Raw genomic sequence first — 17,305 nt, 5'->3', positions numbered from 1 at the left:
GCCATATTATAGGTAATAATACTATTATGAGACCTTTCTGATACTTGTGACTGAGTTCTTTTGGAAGAACTCTAGATTGCTTCAGTTTTATTGTAGAGGTCGCATTTTCTTCAAAAGATTAACTCGATTATCATTCTCCCTTTCTCTCTAGCCTTTTATACTCTACTTTTCTATAGCCTGCATACTTTGATATTTCATATATCATCACAAAATGGCCATTCGCATTTTTATTTGTGAAATTAATTAATTGTACTTTATTCTGGTAGGTGGAAGTGAAGGCTGTTCCTGTCTCTCAGAAAAAAACATCTTTGCAACAAGAACAAATGAAGAAACTTCAAAGAATACCAGGCAGTCCTTCAGCACCAGCTGCTTCCATGAACCCTGATATGACTTTTGGGGGACTTGCATCCCCAAAACTTGATGCTTCTTATGAACCAATGATTGTAAAGGAAGCTCGTTATATTGCCATTACTATGATGAAGGTAATTGATTTTAATTTAGCAAGTCGTTTCCCCTGCACCCCCCGCCCCGACCACGATCCCACCTTTTTAAACCTCTGATAATGTTCAATTGATGGCTACCTAAGAGTAGTCTCCCTTCCCTAACCCTTGATACTGATATTGCTTTGTCACATACAGTCGTTGTAACCCAACCCCTCTTCTGTCCTATTCTATCTGTCATTCACTTCTACTGGAATCTCTGAAATTAACAAATTTCCCTTCCTTTTAGAACTCTTTCTTTTATGCTTCTTCCATTGTCAGCTTATCGCTACACCCAGAATCTCCTTAAATGATAAAATCCTTGTCCATCCTTTATAGCACCTTGTGACATTGTCCCAAAGGAAGAATTGGAATACTCCCTGCTCTCCATTGCCATCTCTCGAGCTTTCTTCTACCATTAGCACTCTAATAGTTCCAATATCCAAATCCACAAGCCATTCCAGATGTTAGTAACTGTAATGTGTCAAGTTACAGAATATTTTCCCTCCTTTCTCAGTATGTTCATTGCCTGGTATCAAACATCTCCACTTTGCCTTCTGCGCTCATTGGAGACTTAAATGTATATATTATTATTTCTTCCAATACCCTTATCTACAAGTCCCTTGATTCACTGAGCTCACATGATCTTCTCCTTACTCTACCTCAACTACCCAGAGGTATGGTTATATCCCAGATTTTACCATCACTCACAAATATTCCACTTCCATGATCAAGAAATCTGAAATTCCTTTATCCAGCTACAATCCCTATCATTCCTTCTTTCCCATTCTCTTCTTCTAAACCTGTTTATCATCCTCACTGTGATTTCAAGATTATCCCAACCATTTGCCTCCTGTGCACTTCATACTAATGGACAGATCTGAAAAGGTCATCCCTATAGACTAGATCTGCTGCAGATTTAAATTCCTAATCTCAATTGGGCCTTACTGTGGCAAGGCAAATCTTTTACTCCTCCCTCATTGATTCTGTATTCTGCTCTCCACAAAGACTCTTCTCTTTTCTCCTCTGTGCCTCTCATCATACCTTTTCCTTCTACACTTTCAACAGAGAACCAAGAAACATTGCTATTTGCCATGAGTTCCCTTTTTTTTTGCATCCTTCTCATTTTACAACCTATGACATCATCCCCCACTGTTTCCTTAATTGCTCTACTCTGTGAAAAATAAAAAGGTGGACCTTCTTGCTAAGTGTAACTTCTGTGTCTTCCATTGTATTTGCCTCACAGGGTTGTTGTGAGGATCAAATAAGGTAATATAGCACAGTGCCTGACAGATGCTTATTAAATGTTCCTTCCCACCCCTTTCTCTTCAATTCCTTATCCTCTTGCATTATCCCCACAGATTACCTCTACTATTATTCCCTCTCTCTCTCTCTAGCCTTCTATTTCTGGTTCTATCTATTAGTTCTACCATCAAACCTGTCTCCCCTGCTCATCTGAGCATTTCACCCCACTATTCAATTCAACTCCACTAACTTACTGTTTACTTTGGAATAGAACAGAAACTCTTCTGTTTCTTCACAGACTGGTTCTTTCTATCTTTCCAGTCTTGATCCACATTTTTCTCCTCACAGTCAGCCATCCTAGTCCTATTGTTGTTCCTTATATGCAGAGCCCATCTCTGTCACCATGCCTATGCATTGGTTCTCCTTCATGCCTGAAATACACCACCTTCCCACCTTCACCTCTTGGAATCACTGGTTTCCTTCAAGACCCAATTAATATACCACTTTCTGCACGAAGCTTTTTATCCATTCCCTTGCCCCCTGGCTGCTAATAGTCTACCTCCCAAAACTAATTAGTATTTATTTTATATATAGTTTATAAATACTTAGGGATTTGTATGCAAATGCAGTAGTCTTCCCTATTAGAATGTAAGCTCCTTTTAAGCAGGAATTGTTTCACTTTTGCCTTTTTATCCCCAGAATTTAGCACATAGTTGACCCTTAATAATGTTTGGCACTTGGCTGATATAATTTTAATCTTCTACAAGAACAGATGTCCTCTACTGAAATTTTATTCTTATTCATATCATAGAAGGAAAATGATTCCTTGTTTTCAGATGCTGTGCCATCAATGTACAAAATTAGCTGAATCCCCCCACGGCTGGAAATACCTCATCTATTGATGGTTTGTCACCTGAGGATCAACCTAGTCAAATTTGGGAGAGGCTCAACATTACTAAAAAGTTAGAATCCAGCTAGTGAATTTTTCAATTATAGTAGCTTATGGTGACCGTCTTTTAAGGAATGGCAATATTACAATCTGTATGACAAATATTTAGAAATATTTAAACAAAAGACAAAGAATGAGGAAGAAAAAAAAACTAAGATTATACTACTATTGTTAGGAGTACAAAAGTCAAAAGTGTTTCTTATTATGTTGGTGTCATATTTGTATAAAGTTTCAGGAAAAAATTCTTTAAGGAACATCCACTTCTCACTGATTATTTGTGACATTTGCCCAGTAGCATAGCCCCAAATTTTCAGATTCTTCTCTTTGTTCCATGTGAAGTGGGACTATAAAATAATTTAATAGGTTTGGGTTTTATTTTGTTTTTCAACAAAAGTATCAGAACTTTTTGTTTGTTATGTGTTAACATGGCTGAACAATTCACCATCTACATACCTGTTCACTTAGAAGTCTGTAGATACTTCTTATTTCATTCATGTATCACTCATAGTATTTTTGGTATTTGTAATTTGGAGTTGTCCCATAACCTATTACTTTGTTTTGAATATCTTCACGGGGTGATTTGATTTTCAGCCTAATCAAAAATCATTCAGATAAAACTCATAAATTAGATGAGTATTCTAGCCATGACTTGAATTATAAGAGAATTAATGATACATTAATGAGATAATAAGTACTTCAGAGAAGGAAAAATATTTCATCACAGAAGAGGTAGGAGAATGTTTCCAATGGTACTGGTCCTTGAAGAATAATTATTAAAGGAAATTTGTAATGATTTTAAAAGTTTTTTTTTAAATCTGTTTTCATAGGTTTATGAAAACTATTCTTTTGAAGAGTTGCGTTTTGCTTCACCAACACCTAAAAGGTAAGGCTAGCATGATCAAAAATATTTGCCCCACTCTACCAATTAGTTTAATTTCTGTTAACAAATTTCTTTTTAAAAATAAATTATAAGACACTCTGAAGGACAAAGGGAAAATACATAAGAATCCCAAACTTTAGGAGCTTACAATTAAGATATATGGCATCAGTATGTTAAAAGGGAAGAGAGAAAGCAAATTTTGAGGTATAAGAAGAAGGGAAGGAAAGTCACAAGTGAATGCTAAAGTGGTGTTTGAGACAATAGAAATTTCAATATTTAAGTGCATTTTACTCATGGAGAAGTAATAACCTAGTAAGGAAATTGGTAAAGAAAGAGACACTAACATATCCTAAATAAAACTGAAACTTAATATTAGTTTTTCCATAGTTACCATTGATAATTAAGGAAAGAAATGGATAATGGGGATTAGAATTGTCCTAAGGGATAATCCAGATACCATTCCCAATGAAGATGGAAAGAAGCAAATTTTTGTAGTCTGTAATCTAGCCTGCAAAGATAGCAGTTAGATTAGAAGAATATTGCCTATAAATGAAAAATCAATCAAAAATATAAATTCAGGATATACATTTGTGAAATTTCCATATAAAGCCAAAACTCTCTTAGGTATTAAGATATGTGCCTATCATTCCACCTGAACATATATGTCTCATCAAAAACAAACTAAAAAAATATAGCAAAGTTCTGTTTTGATCATGTGAAAAATAACTTTATACTTTCATTTTATTAAGTGGTTTTAGATGTATTCTAAGTTATCTAAATTTGTTTCCTTCCACTTGCACATTTATGTTTTGGGGATTTAGAATTGAATTCAGCAAGTATTTATTAAATATACATTATAAACAACTACTGTGCTAGGTTCTGCAGATATAAAGTTTAAAAAGGAACCTGTCTTTAAGAAACTTGGTTTCTCCTAGGGATAAAATACATTCAGATTAAATAAATATAAGAGTATTTGAGCATGAGGGAAGGCATGAAATGCAGAAGATCAGGAAGAGCATTGTATAGGAAATGGCACCTGAACTGAGTTTTCCCTTAGAAAACTAGGGATTCTAAGAAGTCAAGGTGAGGAGGAAATGCATTTCCAGTTTCTATAAATGAGAAAGTGGTGAGAAAGACAATATTGAGTTTGGAGAAGAGGTAGGTAACTACGACTAGAACATATGTGAAGGGGCACATTATGAAATATGTCTGGTAAGGTAAATTTGAGCCAGAATGTAGAGACCTTTAAATGTCAAGTGGAAGAAGTTTGTGTTTAATTCTAGAGTAATAGAGAGCTGTTCAAAATTTTTAGCATAATTGTATCATGGGTAGTTAAACACTCTCTAGGAAGATCATTTTTATAGCTGTGTGAAAGGTTCATTGGAGAGGGGAGAAACAAATAGGAAAACCAGTTTAGAGGCTACTGTAATAGTTTAAGTAAGAGAATATAAGAACCTTTGGATGGCTTTGTGTATAGAATCAGTGAGATTTATCAATTGATTGAATACTAGCAGTGATGAAAAAGGAGAAAAGCTAAGGATGACTGATGTGAACCCGAATGATTGGAACATTGATCATCTTCAACAAAAATAGGGAAGTTTAAAAGAGGAGAGAGTGGAAGAACTGGAAGGAGTTCCATTTTGGACATGTTAAATGTAAAATGCTGAGGTAGATTATAGAGAAAATAGATGAAGACTTATAATAGAATTTCAGTCAAAGGGTAAGGTTACAGATGATGATACAGTGAAGAATACTTAATATCAGATAGGTAGGAAGAAGAACCAGGAAAAAATAGTATCAGAAAGTGAGGAAGAATGGAGAAATACACAGGTGAGGATGGTCATATCTATCAAAGAGAGTTTGCAACTGTGAGATCAGCAAAGAGATCAGGACTATGAAAAGGCCAGAAGATTTAGCAATTAAGAGATCATTAGTAATTTTGAAGATAATATATTCATTGACTGATGGGTTTGGAATTCCAAATGAATGGTGTTAAAAGTGAGTGATTCAAAAAAGTTTTCTTACATTCTAAAATCTTCCAAAATCATGGTGGATTGAACTAATTTTTAAACACAAAAAAACTAAATAGAATATTACAACTTGGGGTGGTTATATAATTAATAGAATGAAGTAGGGAAATTTTATCAATCCATAGCTAATTGAATTATAATTCAACTAAATTATAAGAAACTGAAAAGGATTATTTTTGTTGATTTTAAGAAGATGAATTGTAAATAAAAGATGCCCTGAAAGTAGGAAGACTAAACTGAAGGCTAGTTGAATTTATAAACATGAGCCCAAGGGAACATTCTAAATATTTGCCAAATGATATAAGTGGATTTTTAAGACGGTTAATAAAGTTAGATTATGATATTGTTTCTTTGTTTCTTTTCAGACCAAGTGAAAATATGCTAATAAGAGTCAACAATGATGGCACTTACTGTGCAAACTGGACTCCAGGAGCCATTGGACTCTATACTATCCATGTTACTATTGATAGTATTGAAATAGGTATTTGGCCTTTTTTTTTTTCCTAAGTAGGGAAGCTATTTTGAATGTAACATAATAGCTTCAAGTCAGAATAAGGGTGTATAATGCTTATATTCATGGAAAGAATTTGAAAAGATATTCTTTTTTTTTTTTTTTTTGCATAAGCACAAATAGCCAATAAAATGAGAAAACTCTAAGCAATTTGTCTTTTCACTGTAAATTTGTTTTTTTAAGATTGTGTGGAAACGTGGGCAGAGGGGAATATATGTGTGTGTACACATTCATCTCCATATACTCAAGTTGACAGTTTGTCATTTGGGCTGGGACCTATCTTGGTTACAAAAGAAATAAATGCCAGTGCACATCTGATAATTTACTAAAATATTTTTAAACTAACTGTTAATGATGTATTCTACTCCATCCTGATTTTGACGGTTAAATATGATCTGAGGTTGTTGCTTAGCATCTAATATTTTTTATGACATTTCTGTCTTTGATAGAAGTATTTCCAATATCGTGTAAGATCCCTAATGGCAGGAACTATTTGCTTTTTGTCTGTTTTTTTCAGTAGTCAGCATAGTGCCCAGCACAGTGTTGGCACTTAATAATTACTTATTAACCAGTGCTGTTTTTACCAAATACAGTTAATCTTTTTTGTATTATTGCCATAGACTCATAGAGCAAATGATGCAAACTGGGAGAGACTTCTGACAGGTTAGAATGATAAGTCTTATCAAATAGGGTGAAATTTAGTAAGGATAACTATAAAGCTTTTCTGAAAATCATCTTCCTAATTATAGTATGGAAGAGGCATGAGTAGACAACAACTCTGGGGAAGAAAAAGTCTGATATTTTTGATAGGGCCTTTAAGCTCAATATTAGTTAGCACCTTGACATAGTAAGGAAAAAAAAAATCTGTTGTCTGGATTTCAGCATAGTTACATAAACAGAATTTTATTCAATAATTTGTGGCTATAGGATATATCACATTCAGTTGTGTGTGCCACATTTTACTTATTAAAGTGTAGCATTTGTAACTAGCTAACTAACCCTTAAAGGTTTTCTTTTTCTTTCTTACAAAATGGAAGGCTCATAAGATAGGGTTGAGAATAAAAAGATATATCTGGAAATGAGTATAATGTAAAAACAAAAAGAATCAGTTAAACAGTGACTTTTGATCCTTCTGACTCTTAGTTTCTATTATACTTTAAAATTTAAAGTTCTACCTTTGGGTTAAGGAAAAAAAGAATCACTTCAACAGGTATAGAATACAAAAAGGGAAATAATGAAAATGATCATGGAACTTTATGAAATGCAAGTTCAGCCTGTATAGCTCAGTAATGTGGCACAGTGGCTAAAAGAAATAATGCTGTAATAGTCAACTTTGAAAGGAATAATTGTTATTCACCATGGGCTCCTCCTCTACTCTATTTTTCTTAAACCCCTTTAATTGTCTCCACTACTTTCTTCCTTTACTTCAATCTCTGATGAAGCAATAGCCATTTTCTCATTACTAAGATTATCCCCTTTGTTTAAAACCTTGATCTCCCCATCTCCCTTATTCTTTAATAAACTGTTCCTGCTATCACATTCATTCTTTCTAATATTCAGACTCACATTCTACAATCTTATTCCTTCTTTCCTCTACAAACAGGCCAATTTTCTCTCATCCTTAAAAAAAAAAAAGCTTATCCTTGCAGGTTATTGTCCTATACTCTTTGCCAACCTTAGGCTATCCCAGAACTCACCAGGGTACTTGGGTAGTAGGAATAGCCACCACCACTGGGAATGCCCTTCTCTCTTGTATTCCCTCTCTTGCCAGGCTTCTTGTTGTTCACAAAACAATGAGGAAATGGGAGTCAACCCTTTGCATGTTTTGTATGAAAAAGAGGACTACTAGGTCTTTTGGTGCTTGCCACTCCCTCCTCAGATCTTCCAGCACTTACCACTTTCCCTGCCTCGTGCTCTGCTATCTCTTGATCCTATGACTCTGTCTAACCTATCATCTGCCTTGTACTTGAAGCTCTTTTTATTTGTCTTTGTTGTTCGTATCCCATCACATGTTTGGCCCATAGTAGAGCATTTTATAAGTGTTCTTTCATTCATTCATTTTTCCTCTCTTCCACAAACTCTTAGAAACAGCTCATCTGAGCATTAACTGCTCTTTTCATCTTTTCTCTCTTACTTCCCAGTGTACACTGCAACCTCATCACTACACTGAAATGCCACCTTCCATTGTTACCAGTCATCTCATTATTGCTAATTCTGTTGGCCTTTTCCTCAGTGATCATCTTTCTTGATCTCTGCAGTATTTGACATTGTTGATCACTGTCTCTCTCCCAGATCCTGTTGCTACTCTGAACTTTTATACTTTCTCTTGATTTTCCTACCCACATAATTGTCAATTTCTTTTGCTGGATCATCATCCATATGTCTCCCTCTGTGAATATATTCCATGGTTCTATCTTGGGCCATCTTCTCATTTCCTTTTATGTTCTTCCCTCTTAGTGGTTTCTTTAACTCCACTAAATCCAATTAGTGTTTCTACAGATGACTCCCAAAATTATAAATCCAGTTCTAGTTTCTTATCTGAGACTTATCATCAACTGCCTATTGGAGATTTTGAACTGGATGATCTGTAGGCATCTCAAACTAAATATGAACAAAATTCATTATTCTTCCTATGAAACCTATCCTTCTTGCATTGTTTCTATTCCCAATAGTCAGTATCACAATCCTTCTAGTTACCCAGGTTCACAGTCTTTAAGTCAGTCATCTTTGGCTCTTGGTTGTCCCTCACATGTATCCAGTTAGTTATATTTTGTGCATTCTACCCTTATTACATCTCTTGAATATGTCATCTTCTCTCAATCCACATGACTACCATATTTCAGATCTTTATCACTTTTCACCTGGACCATTGAAATGTCCTCCTCATTGACCTCCTTAGTAAGTAAGTCTCTTCCCTATCCAATCCATGCTCCATAGTGTTACCAAAACAACATGAGTAAAGCACTGATTTGACTTGGTTAAGTCAATCTTGCTCAATAAACTCAAGGGATCTCCCCACCTTCTCTGGGATAAAATATAAACTCCATTGTTAGTCAATAAGAGGCCTTTTGCATCCTAGCTTCAGCCTACTTCTCTAGACTCACCACGTTATTCTCTTTCATGCATTCCATACTCCAACCAAACTGGCATTCTTGTTCTTTATATACTTCCCATAGAAAGATCTTCCATCCTTTACCTCAGTGCTTTGCACAGATTCTGCCCTTTGTTAAAATGCATTCCCTCCTCATCTTCATCTCTTAGAATTACTTAATGAAAGTCAGTTCAGATGTCATCTCCTATATGAAGCTTTTTTCTAATCTCTTTCCTTCCAATTGCTAGTATTTCTCCATCAAAATTATTTTGTATTTACTTTGTTTCTATATGTGTACAAATTATTTTCCTTGGTAGAATATAAACCAGAGTGCAGAGTGTTTTATTTTTCTTTGTATGTATGGCATGTAGCACAGTGCCTCACCCATAGTAGGCACTTAATAAGTATGTATTGATTGGCTGATTGATAATTCCCAGAATAAGGGAGGTAATAGTTAACTTGTATATCCCCCGATCACATCTCATCTTGAGTACTATGTTCTGAATGCCACATTTGATAAAGGATATCAACAAACTCCATGTTTTCAGGACTCACTGAATATTTTCAAACAGATAACATTGCCACTTATTGGGGATGTTGTTAAACTCTTAGTTGCAGCCTAGACAAAATCGCATCCATTGCCCCATTCAACTTTTTTATTCTGTAATTTTGTGGAATGAGTTTTTAATTCAATACTTTGCTATTTTCATTTTATTTTATATCCTAGTAATAGAGATTTTTCAATGAATAACATTTTCAACACACCATTGATGTCATTTTTTTCTTCTTTATCATTCTTACTTAACAGTATAAATATCAATCATTATGTATAGATCTTTGATTTTTGCCTATTTTACATCATTATCTATCAGGTATTCATAATGCATTTTTAACGTATTTTTCTTTAATGTTACAACTTTTGTTGTTGTTTGTTTTTATTAAAGATGCAGGCTTAGAAGTGAAAGTGAAAGATCCACCAAAAGGAATGATCCCACCTGGAACTCAGTTGATCAAACCAAAGGCTGAACCTCAGCCAAATAAGGTTAGAATAGAGTTAAATAAAAATCACAGTAACTTCATAATATATATTATAAGAGAAAAATGGTCCTTTTAAAATAATACCTAAAGGACATAAATTTCAAATAGCTAATCTCTAGTAACTGTCCTAATTTACTGATAACATTTAATTATTATTTGGTATAATTCAGCAAATATTTCTTAAACTCTCTTCTTTCCAAATAGTATGGTACACTAGCTATTGGGAGAGATAGAAGGTTAGATACCAAGTAATGTGTGTCTACTTGGCATAGATAAAGTGAATATCAGATATGAAATTATTATGTATAAGTGCCTTAGGAAGTTACATGGCAAAGTGTTCTGTGAAGTGCAAGGGAAAAGGTCATCAGAGATATGGTATAGCGGGGAAGATTTCTTGAGTTGAATTTTATAGAATAAGTTGCAAACTATTCAGAAAGTTTGTTGAAACTATGAAGGGAAAGGTAGAATACCTCTTAGGTCTATGAGGCATCATAATAAAGGCAAGAAATACACTAGCCTCCATCAGTGACAGACTAGTCTAGTTTGCTTGGAAGAGAGGGAGAGTGGTGTGAAGCAGTGTTGGATATTGGATGGACTGCAAACAGAAAGTAATGTCAGAATCTGGAAGGCTCCAGCGGCAAAAAGGGATTTGTGCTTATACTGTAAGCAATTAGGAACTCTGGAGATCTCTGAGCAAAGAAGCAATACTACCAAATTTTCTCAAACGCTAAGCCTTCCAGCACAGTCTAAAGTAGTTTCTACTCAATTTCTCTATTTCTAATTTGAAATTCAAGAACTATCCAATAGAATTTTGTATTAATTTTGTATCATTATGTATAAAATTGGCAGATTTCAAGAAGCATGTTTTCAAGAAAAATTATGCATTTCCTTTTATCTCCTTGTTAGATATTAAAAAAAAAAACTAGTATTTATTTGCTAATATTTAAGGAGCTACATTTTTATGATTTAAAAACAAACCAAAAATCAGGTGTGGATTATGTGAGAAACCAGCAACAAATATTTCTGAGATTTTTTTTTTTCAACAATGGAGCATTTTTGACATCCATTTATTTTATTTCTTCTTACTTGCAACAGCTCTATTTTAAGTTTTTCCTCCCTTACTATCTATCTTTGCTTCTCTCAGGTTCGAAAATTTGTGGCCAAGGACAGTGCAGGGCTCCGTATCCGTAGCCACCCTTCCCTTCAGAGTGAACAAATAGGCATAGTAAAAGTCAATGGAACCATCACTTTTATTGATGAGGTAATTTATATAAAGAAGTTTTGTCATTTGAATTTTGATTTTTATTGTTCATAATTTCAAGGAAAAAATAAGTTTTCTGATTTTTCTATTTAATTAATATAATTAAAGCTATTGTAAATAAAAATCTATGTACTTTTGGAGAATGATATATGTCAGTCTCACAAATGTAATTTTTCTTTAATACTATGAAACTATCTTGAGACTATAAACAAGTAATGGTTATTTTGACAGCTTATATGGAGATAAAATAATTGGCATATATATGGAATGTGAAATCATTAAAAAGGTGTGCCATTTTTATTTAGTCTTGGAAATGTTGTATTTTTTCCAAGATGTGTTTTCTGGTTTATTCCAAGGTGTATATTCTATTAGTGTAACTCCATGCAGTATTTTTTTTTTTTTTTAGCAAAACAACAAGATAATTGTTTATATCTTTGGTGAAAGATTTAATTCCTCATTCTAAAATGTTCTATCTCTTTAATATTTTTACTAACTAAGTAGAAATTATTTTCATAATTGCATTGCATCAATTGTGCTTGAACGTCCTTTGCAGCTTCTTTTCCAGCCCCCTCTCCCATAGTTACGGATTCTTAGTCTTTCTTTTTTTCCATTAACTAGTTGCTTAATTTCCATATCTATCATTGTCTGCTTGCTTTCCAGTCTTTTTTAAGTCCTTGCTACTCTCCTTGCAGTTACAGGAGGGCATGGCTCGTATTTGTTGCTTGTTTCCCATAGATCCACAATGATGATGGTGTATGGCTGAGACTGAATGATGAGACAATAAAGAAGTATGTGCCTAATATGAATGGTTATACTGAAGCCTGGTGCCTCTCTTTTAACCAGCATCTTGGCAAGAGCCTTCTGGTCCCTGTTGACGTAAGTAAAAGGTGCCTTTGAAAAATGTTAGAGGTACACTCTGTCCCCATTACAGGGCTTTCTTTAATTAAGGCTACAATTTTACAGTTCTGAGGTAAATCACAATTTAATAACTAATACTTTATAGATGCTTAAACTCTTGAGGGATTTTGCCTAAAGGTGGTAGAGTGTAGAAAGATTAAGGTTTTTAAAAGAAATAAGGAAAAAAAACAAGACCATTAAATTCTGCGGTGGAGTTGGAAAAACCGATTAAATATTTGTTTTTCCTTTTTCATTCATACCATTATTTGAACTGAACTTCAAATTAACATTTATAAAGCAAATTAGACTTCTAGAGAAGTTTTCCCACTAAGTTGTACTTTTTTTATATATTGATAGTTTGTAACTCATCTTTGTGTTTTGTGTAAATTTTTTTCTTTGTCTTAAAATGAATTAGTTTGCTGCTGTGGAAAGTAAAGACACAATACTGGCTTTAGTTTTAGGAGGCAACACATTTTATTTTATCTAATTCCTGTATCCTTGGAATAATATGAATAGCCTTTGGTAAAATCATCTTCCCTAGATACTACATTTGTGGATCTTTGGACAAATTCAGTGAAAATCATTTCAGTTCAGTGAAAAACTGATATGACTAATTCTTATATGTGAAGCTAGCACAAACTTCTCTTAATTTATACATTAATACCTAGTTTGAGAAAGTGAATCTGCTAAACTAAGCCATTTTAAGTGAGCATTTAAATAAGCTTATTAATCTTTGTTTTCTACTTACTATTTGTACTATATTCACAATAGCATATAGAACTTACAATATATTACTGGTGTTTAAGTTTGCCTATTGAGTTATAGAATTTCTAATGAGTTTTGTATAGACTATGCTTAAAAATTATATTAAAAATTAATGGTGAGATCCTTAATATGAATCTATTACTAGAATTAGAATTAATGTGGAAAACAAAATTTTAAAAATCAAAAAATTTACACTGGTAAATCTCTTTTTGTCACTCTTAGATATGTGCCTACATTTTAAAATTGAAATAAAAAGGAGAAAATTCAGGAATTGTGAAAATAGAGAACAGATTGGTTGTGGGTAATACCAGGTTATAGTGGCTGAAATTTTGATTTCAGAGTTTGGAATCATGTTGCTTCACAGTAGCAGACGTACAGCATATTAAAATTTGAATGTGTCATTTTTTAAAGATAGTCACCAGTTTTGATTTTTTTGTCATTATTCTTAGAACTTTGGATAAGATGATTATTGCTGAGTTTTTGGAAAAATTCTAGTGACAACTAGCATCTAAATGAAAGAGTTTTGAAGACTGATAGTAAATTGAATATTAGTTTTAAATATATTTCCTAGCTTCCTCTAAATTAAGGTCCAAATTTTCATAGTATTTGAAAAAATAAAAACATTTGCTAATACATAGACAATAATTTGAAAATTACAAAAGCAGAATGGTGAATTTAGGAGGTAAGGTTCAAGGCCTGCCATTGACCATGGGCATTTCACTTAACCTCTCAGTGCTATAACATCTCTAGATTATATCATTTACACAGGAAGGGCCCTTTCATAAGTCCAAGAAATTTTTTCCTGATAATGAAGAAGTTTAAAATTTTCTGCAGAGCCATTTATCATTCTTGAAATGGGAAATTTTAATTTGGGGAAAAGAAAATAAGCAGGAATATAATTAGTTTGGGTAATCCATATAAAAAACATTATATACTACATTCTCAAACCAAATATCCTACAAATAATTTTTATATAAACTGCTTTATTAACATGTATATGTGTATGTGTGTATATATATATATACACACATACACATATAATTCATATTTCTATTTATTGTAGTAACTTTTCCATTTCTGTGGATAATTAAGAACTTACAGTATTTGGATTCTTTTCTTTGATGCTGTCATTAAACTCTTTTTTAATGTAATAGAATTCCTTCTTAAAGAGTACCATAGTAATCATTCTTTGCTAATCAAGTTGCAATAAATTATATTAAAATAAAAATTCTAATCATGAGTTTTTCTAAATTCTTGACAATGAAGCTATTTAATGATAGTAATGTAGCTTTAGAAAGAAAGAAAGGCTGCATTCTAGGATTCTGCAAACCTAAGTTCTACTCATTTACTTGTAGGATTAACTAACCACTAAATTTATCTGGGGCCTTCCCCCCCCCCCCCCCCCATCTGTTAGATAATAACTAGCATTTATATAATGCTTAGAAGTTTGCAAAGTATTTTACGTTTGTTATTCCATTTGCTCCTCATAATAAACCTTTTGAGTTATGTGTTTTATTGTTCCCATTTTACAGAAGGGGTAACTGTGGCTAAATGAGGTTAAGTGATTTGACCAGGATCACACAGAAAGTAAATGTCAGAAGCATGATTTGAACTTGGGTCCTTCTAACTCTAACTCTAGAACTCCAACTGTTACACCAGCTAGTTGCCTAGATTAAATAATTGCTAAAGTACTATACAGTTTGTCCTTTCTATTTTAACTGTGTGTATGCCAGATTTCCACAAGTGGGGGGGTAGGGGGAAGAGGGAGGGAATGACATGTAGGCAGATTAACAGCTCTGAGTGTGTCAGAATGGAGACATGGTTAAAAATTTTCCTGTGCAGGAAATACATAGCTTAAAGAGCAGGGACCCAGCTAGATTCAGAGTGGAGGAGTTTGGGACAAGAATTAAGTCAAAAGTTGAGTAACATGGAGAGAGTACATATTATCTACTAGACAGAAGCTAAATGTCCTAGGATTGATATTTTAGTTAATTTTACCTATCATGAAATTCCTTTATTACATATATTTCTGTGTACTTTTTAGACTCTGTTCTCCCACTTTACTAATTACACAGTGTTTGCCATAATGTGTTTAAAAATATTTTGATTTAATGTGTACTGTTTTAATAGATTGTTACTAGATATTTTATCAATAAGTTTACATTTAAGAAAAAATTAAAGAAAAATTGCACTTTTCAAATCTAAATTATATAAATATTCTCACACACACACACACACACACACATAATTAGCAGTGTTATATTTTTAGAATGAAATAAACATGCCTTGTCATCCTTACTAGATTGTTAACTCTTTTGGTTGTTGGGGAGGAATAATATTACCTTTCATAGCATCTAGCACAGTGACTTACACATAGCTAGAATTCAATATATGGATTTAATTAATAAGTTAATTATTATTTTAACAGAATTGACTATCCAATTCATTCAATGAGAAATTCAAAGTTAATATTTATAAAGTACTAAATCAAACTGGTCAATTTTATTAAACTGTTAATTATCACTATATACAAATATTTGAGTATCCATACTCAACATAATCTTATTCTTCCCAGAATTGAGAGGACAAGAATGATACAGACATACATTTGTATGTACACATGCTTGCCTACAAATACATGGATAATCTATGAAAGAGATTCAAGAGTTAGATATATTAATGATTAAAAGTAAATACTTGCATACTTGTTAGTTGATTAACTGCCATAAGATATTAAATTCAGCACATATATATATATATATATATATATATATATATGAAGCATTTACTGTGTGCAAAGCACTATGCTACATTTATGTTTTGAAAACTATAGATTACTTTCAAAACACACAAGGTTAGATAGAATTTTATTTTATTTTATTTTTAAAGTTCTTTTATGTTCAAAACATATGCATGGATAATTTTTCAACATTGACCCTTACATAGCTTGGTAGGTAGAATTTTAATGGGGGAACTTATTTAACATATAATATGGATTTGTAAAGGACCTTAGAGATCATTTGCCTCAATTCTCTCTTACATGTAAAAAACTTTTGATACTCAGAGAATCTAAAGTGATTTTCCCCCAAAGTCACACAGGCAATAAGCAGAAAAGTCAGTATTCATTCATGTTTTTTTTAATAATAGATCTAGCCCTCTTTTTTACTATATCATAAATTTATATATTCTTTAAGGACAGATATTAAGATATAATTTTAAATGTTTTAGTATTCTGTGTGAATGCATTCTGTGTTTGTCTTTACAGTTCTGTAATTATGCAGCTTTTGGGGAGAAATTCTTAATAAATGTAATATTTGGCACATTATATTTCTGTACTCAAACACTGAAACAAATTTTCTCTGGTCTTCCTTTTTTTCCACTGGCTTGTTGGGCTTAGCTTTGCCTTGAACAAGGAGTAGTTTAGTCTATGGATTAATAAATTGTTACCTAGTGATGATATTATTGGATGTCATTTCTGATGATTGGCTTTTAGTTTATTAAAAATTTTGTCAGGTATTTTTGTCAACTATTAGAACAGTTTTTTTCAAGGAGAAATAGGTCATTGTGTGGAGTTTATGCAATACTGTTAATCAACCAATTTAATCAGTTGTATAACATTAAAAAACAATTTGCAAACATAATATGTTGAGAATTCAGAGGGGTTTTTTAAGGTCAAAACTTTACATTAATATTCCATATCCCTAAAACCAAGACTTTCTTTTATTAAACACTCAAGAATACTATAATCTGTTGTTTTCAAACTCTAGGTCCTTAATACAAAAGCTTGTTTTATTACTTCCTTAAAATGTCTTTCAATTTGGAAATTCCTTTTTCCCTAAATAATTTTCATTTGGTAATTGAGTATAGAATGGACATACTGATCAATTTTATCACAAAGGTTAAGAAGACTTTCATATTAAAATTCACCTTTTGGTTAATTTTTTTTTTACCTTTTAAATTAAGAATTTGAACCACAATTTATGATCACAAATTTTAAGTATTGTATTTATCATCAACTGTTATTTGTACATTTTATACAACATAAAAAGAATGTTTAAAAAAAAAGGTAAAAGAGAGGTACAAGCTTTATATATTAGTGTAACACTATCACCCTATTGCTTTTTTTCCTGCTAACTTCATCTGCTTTGCTTTTCACATA

The 17,305-nt window shown here is 32.6% G+C and overlaps 1 protein-coding gene across 2 annotated transcripts in view; it reads left to right on the top strand.

The window, feature by feature from the left end:
• MYCBP2 (MYC binding protein 2) overlaps positions 1 to 17,305 on the top strand; it is a 312,149-nt gene that overhangs the window by 201,893 nt on the left and 92,951 nt on the right. For both annotated transcript variants that reach the window (XM_031958523.1, XM_031958522.1), the window contains 6 exons: positions 267 to 482; positions 3,501 to 3,556; positions 5,949 to 6,064; positions 10,130 to 10,227; positions 11,368 to 11,484; positions 12,220 to 12,360. In XM_031958523.1, the coding sequence (XP_031814383.1) occupies positions 267 to 482; positions 3,501 to 3,556; positions 5,949 to 6,064; positions 10,130 to 10,227; positions 11,368 to 11,484; positions 12,220 to 12,360 (744 nt within the window). The remainder of the gene's footprint in view (positions 1 to 266; positions 483 to 3,500; positions 3,557 to 5,948; positions 6,065 to 10,129; positions 10,228 to 11,367; positions 11,485 to 12,219; positions 12,361 to 17,305) is intronic.

The sequence above is a fragment of the Sarcophilus harrisii genome, chromosome 3 (genome assembly GCF_902635505.1).
Source record: "Sarcophilus harrisii chromosome 3, mSarHar1.11, whole genome shotgun sequence".
In the NCBI taxonomy this organism is placed as follows: domain Eukaryota; kingdom Metazoa; phylum Chordata; class Mammalia; order Dasyuromorphia; family Dasyuridae; genus Sarcophilus; species Sarcophilus harrisii.
This window is presented reverse-complemented; position numbering and strand designations above follow the sequence as displayed.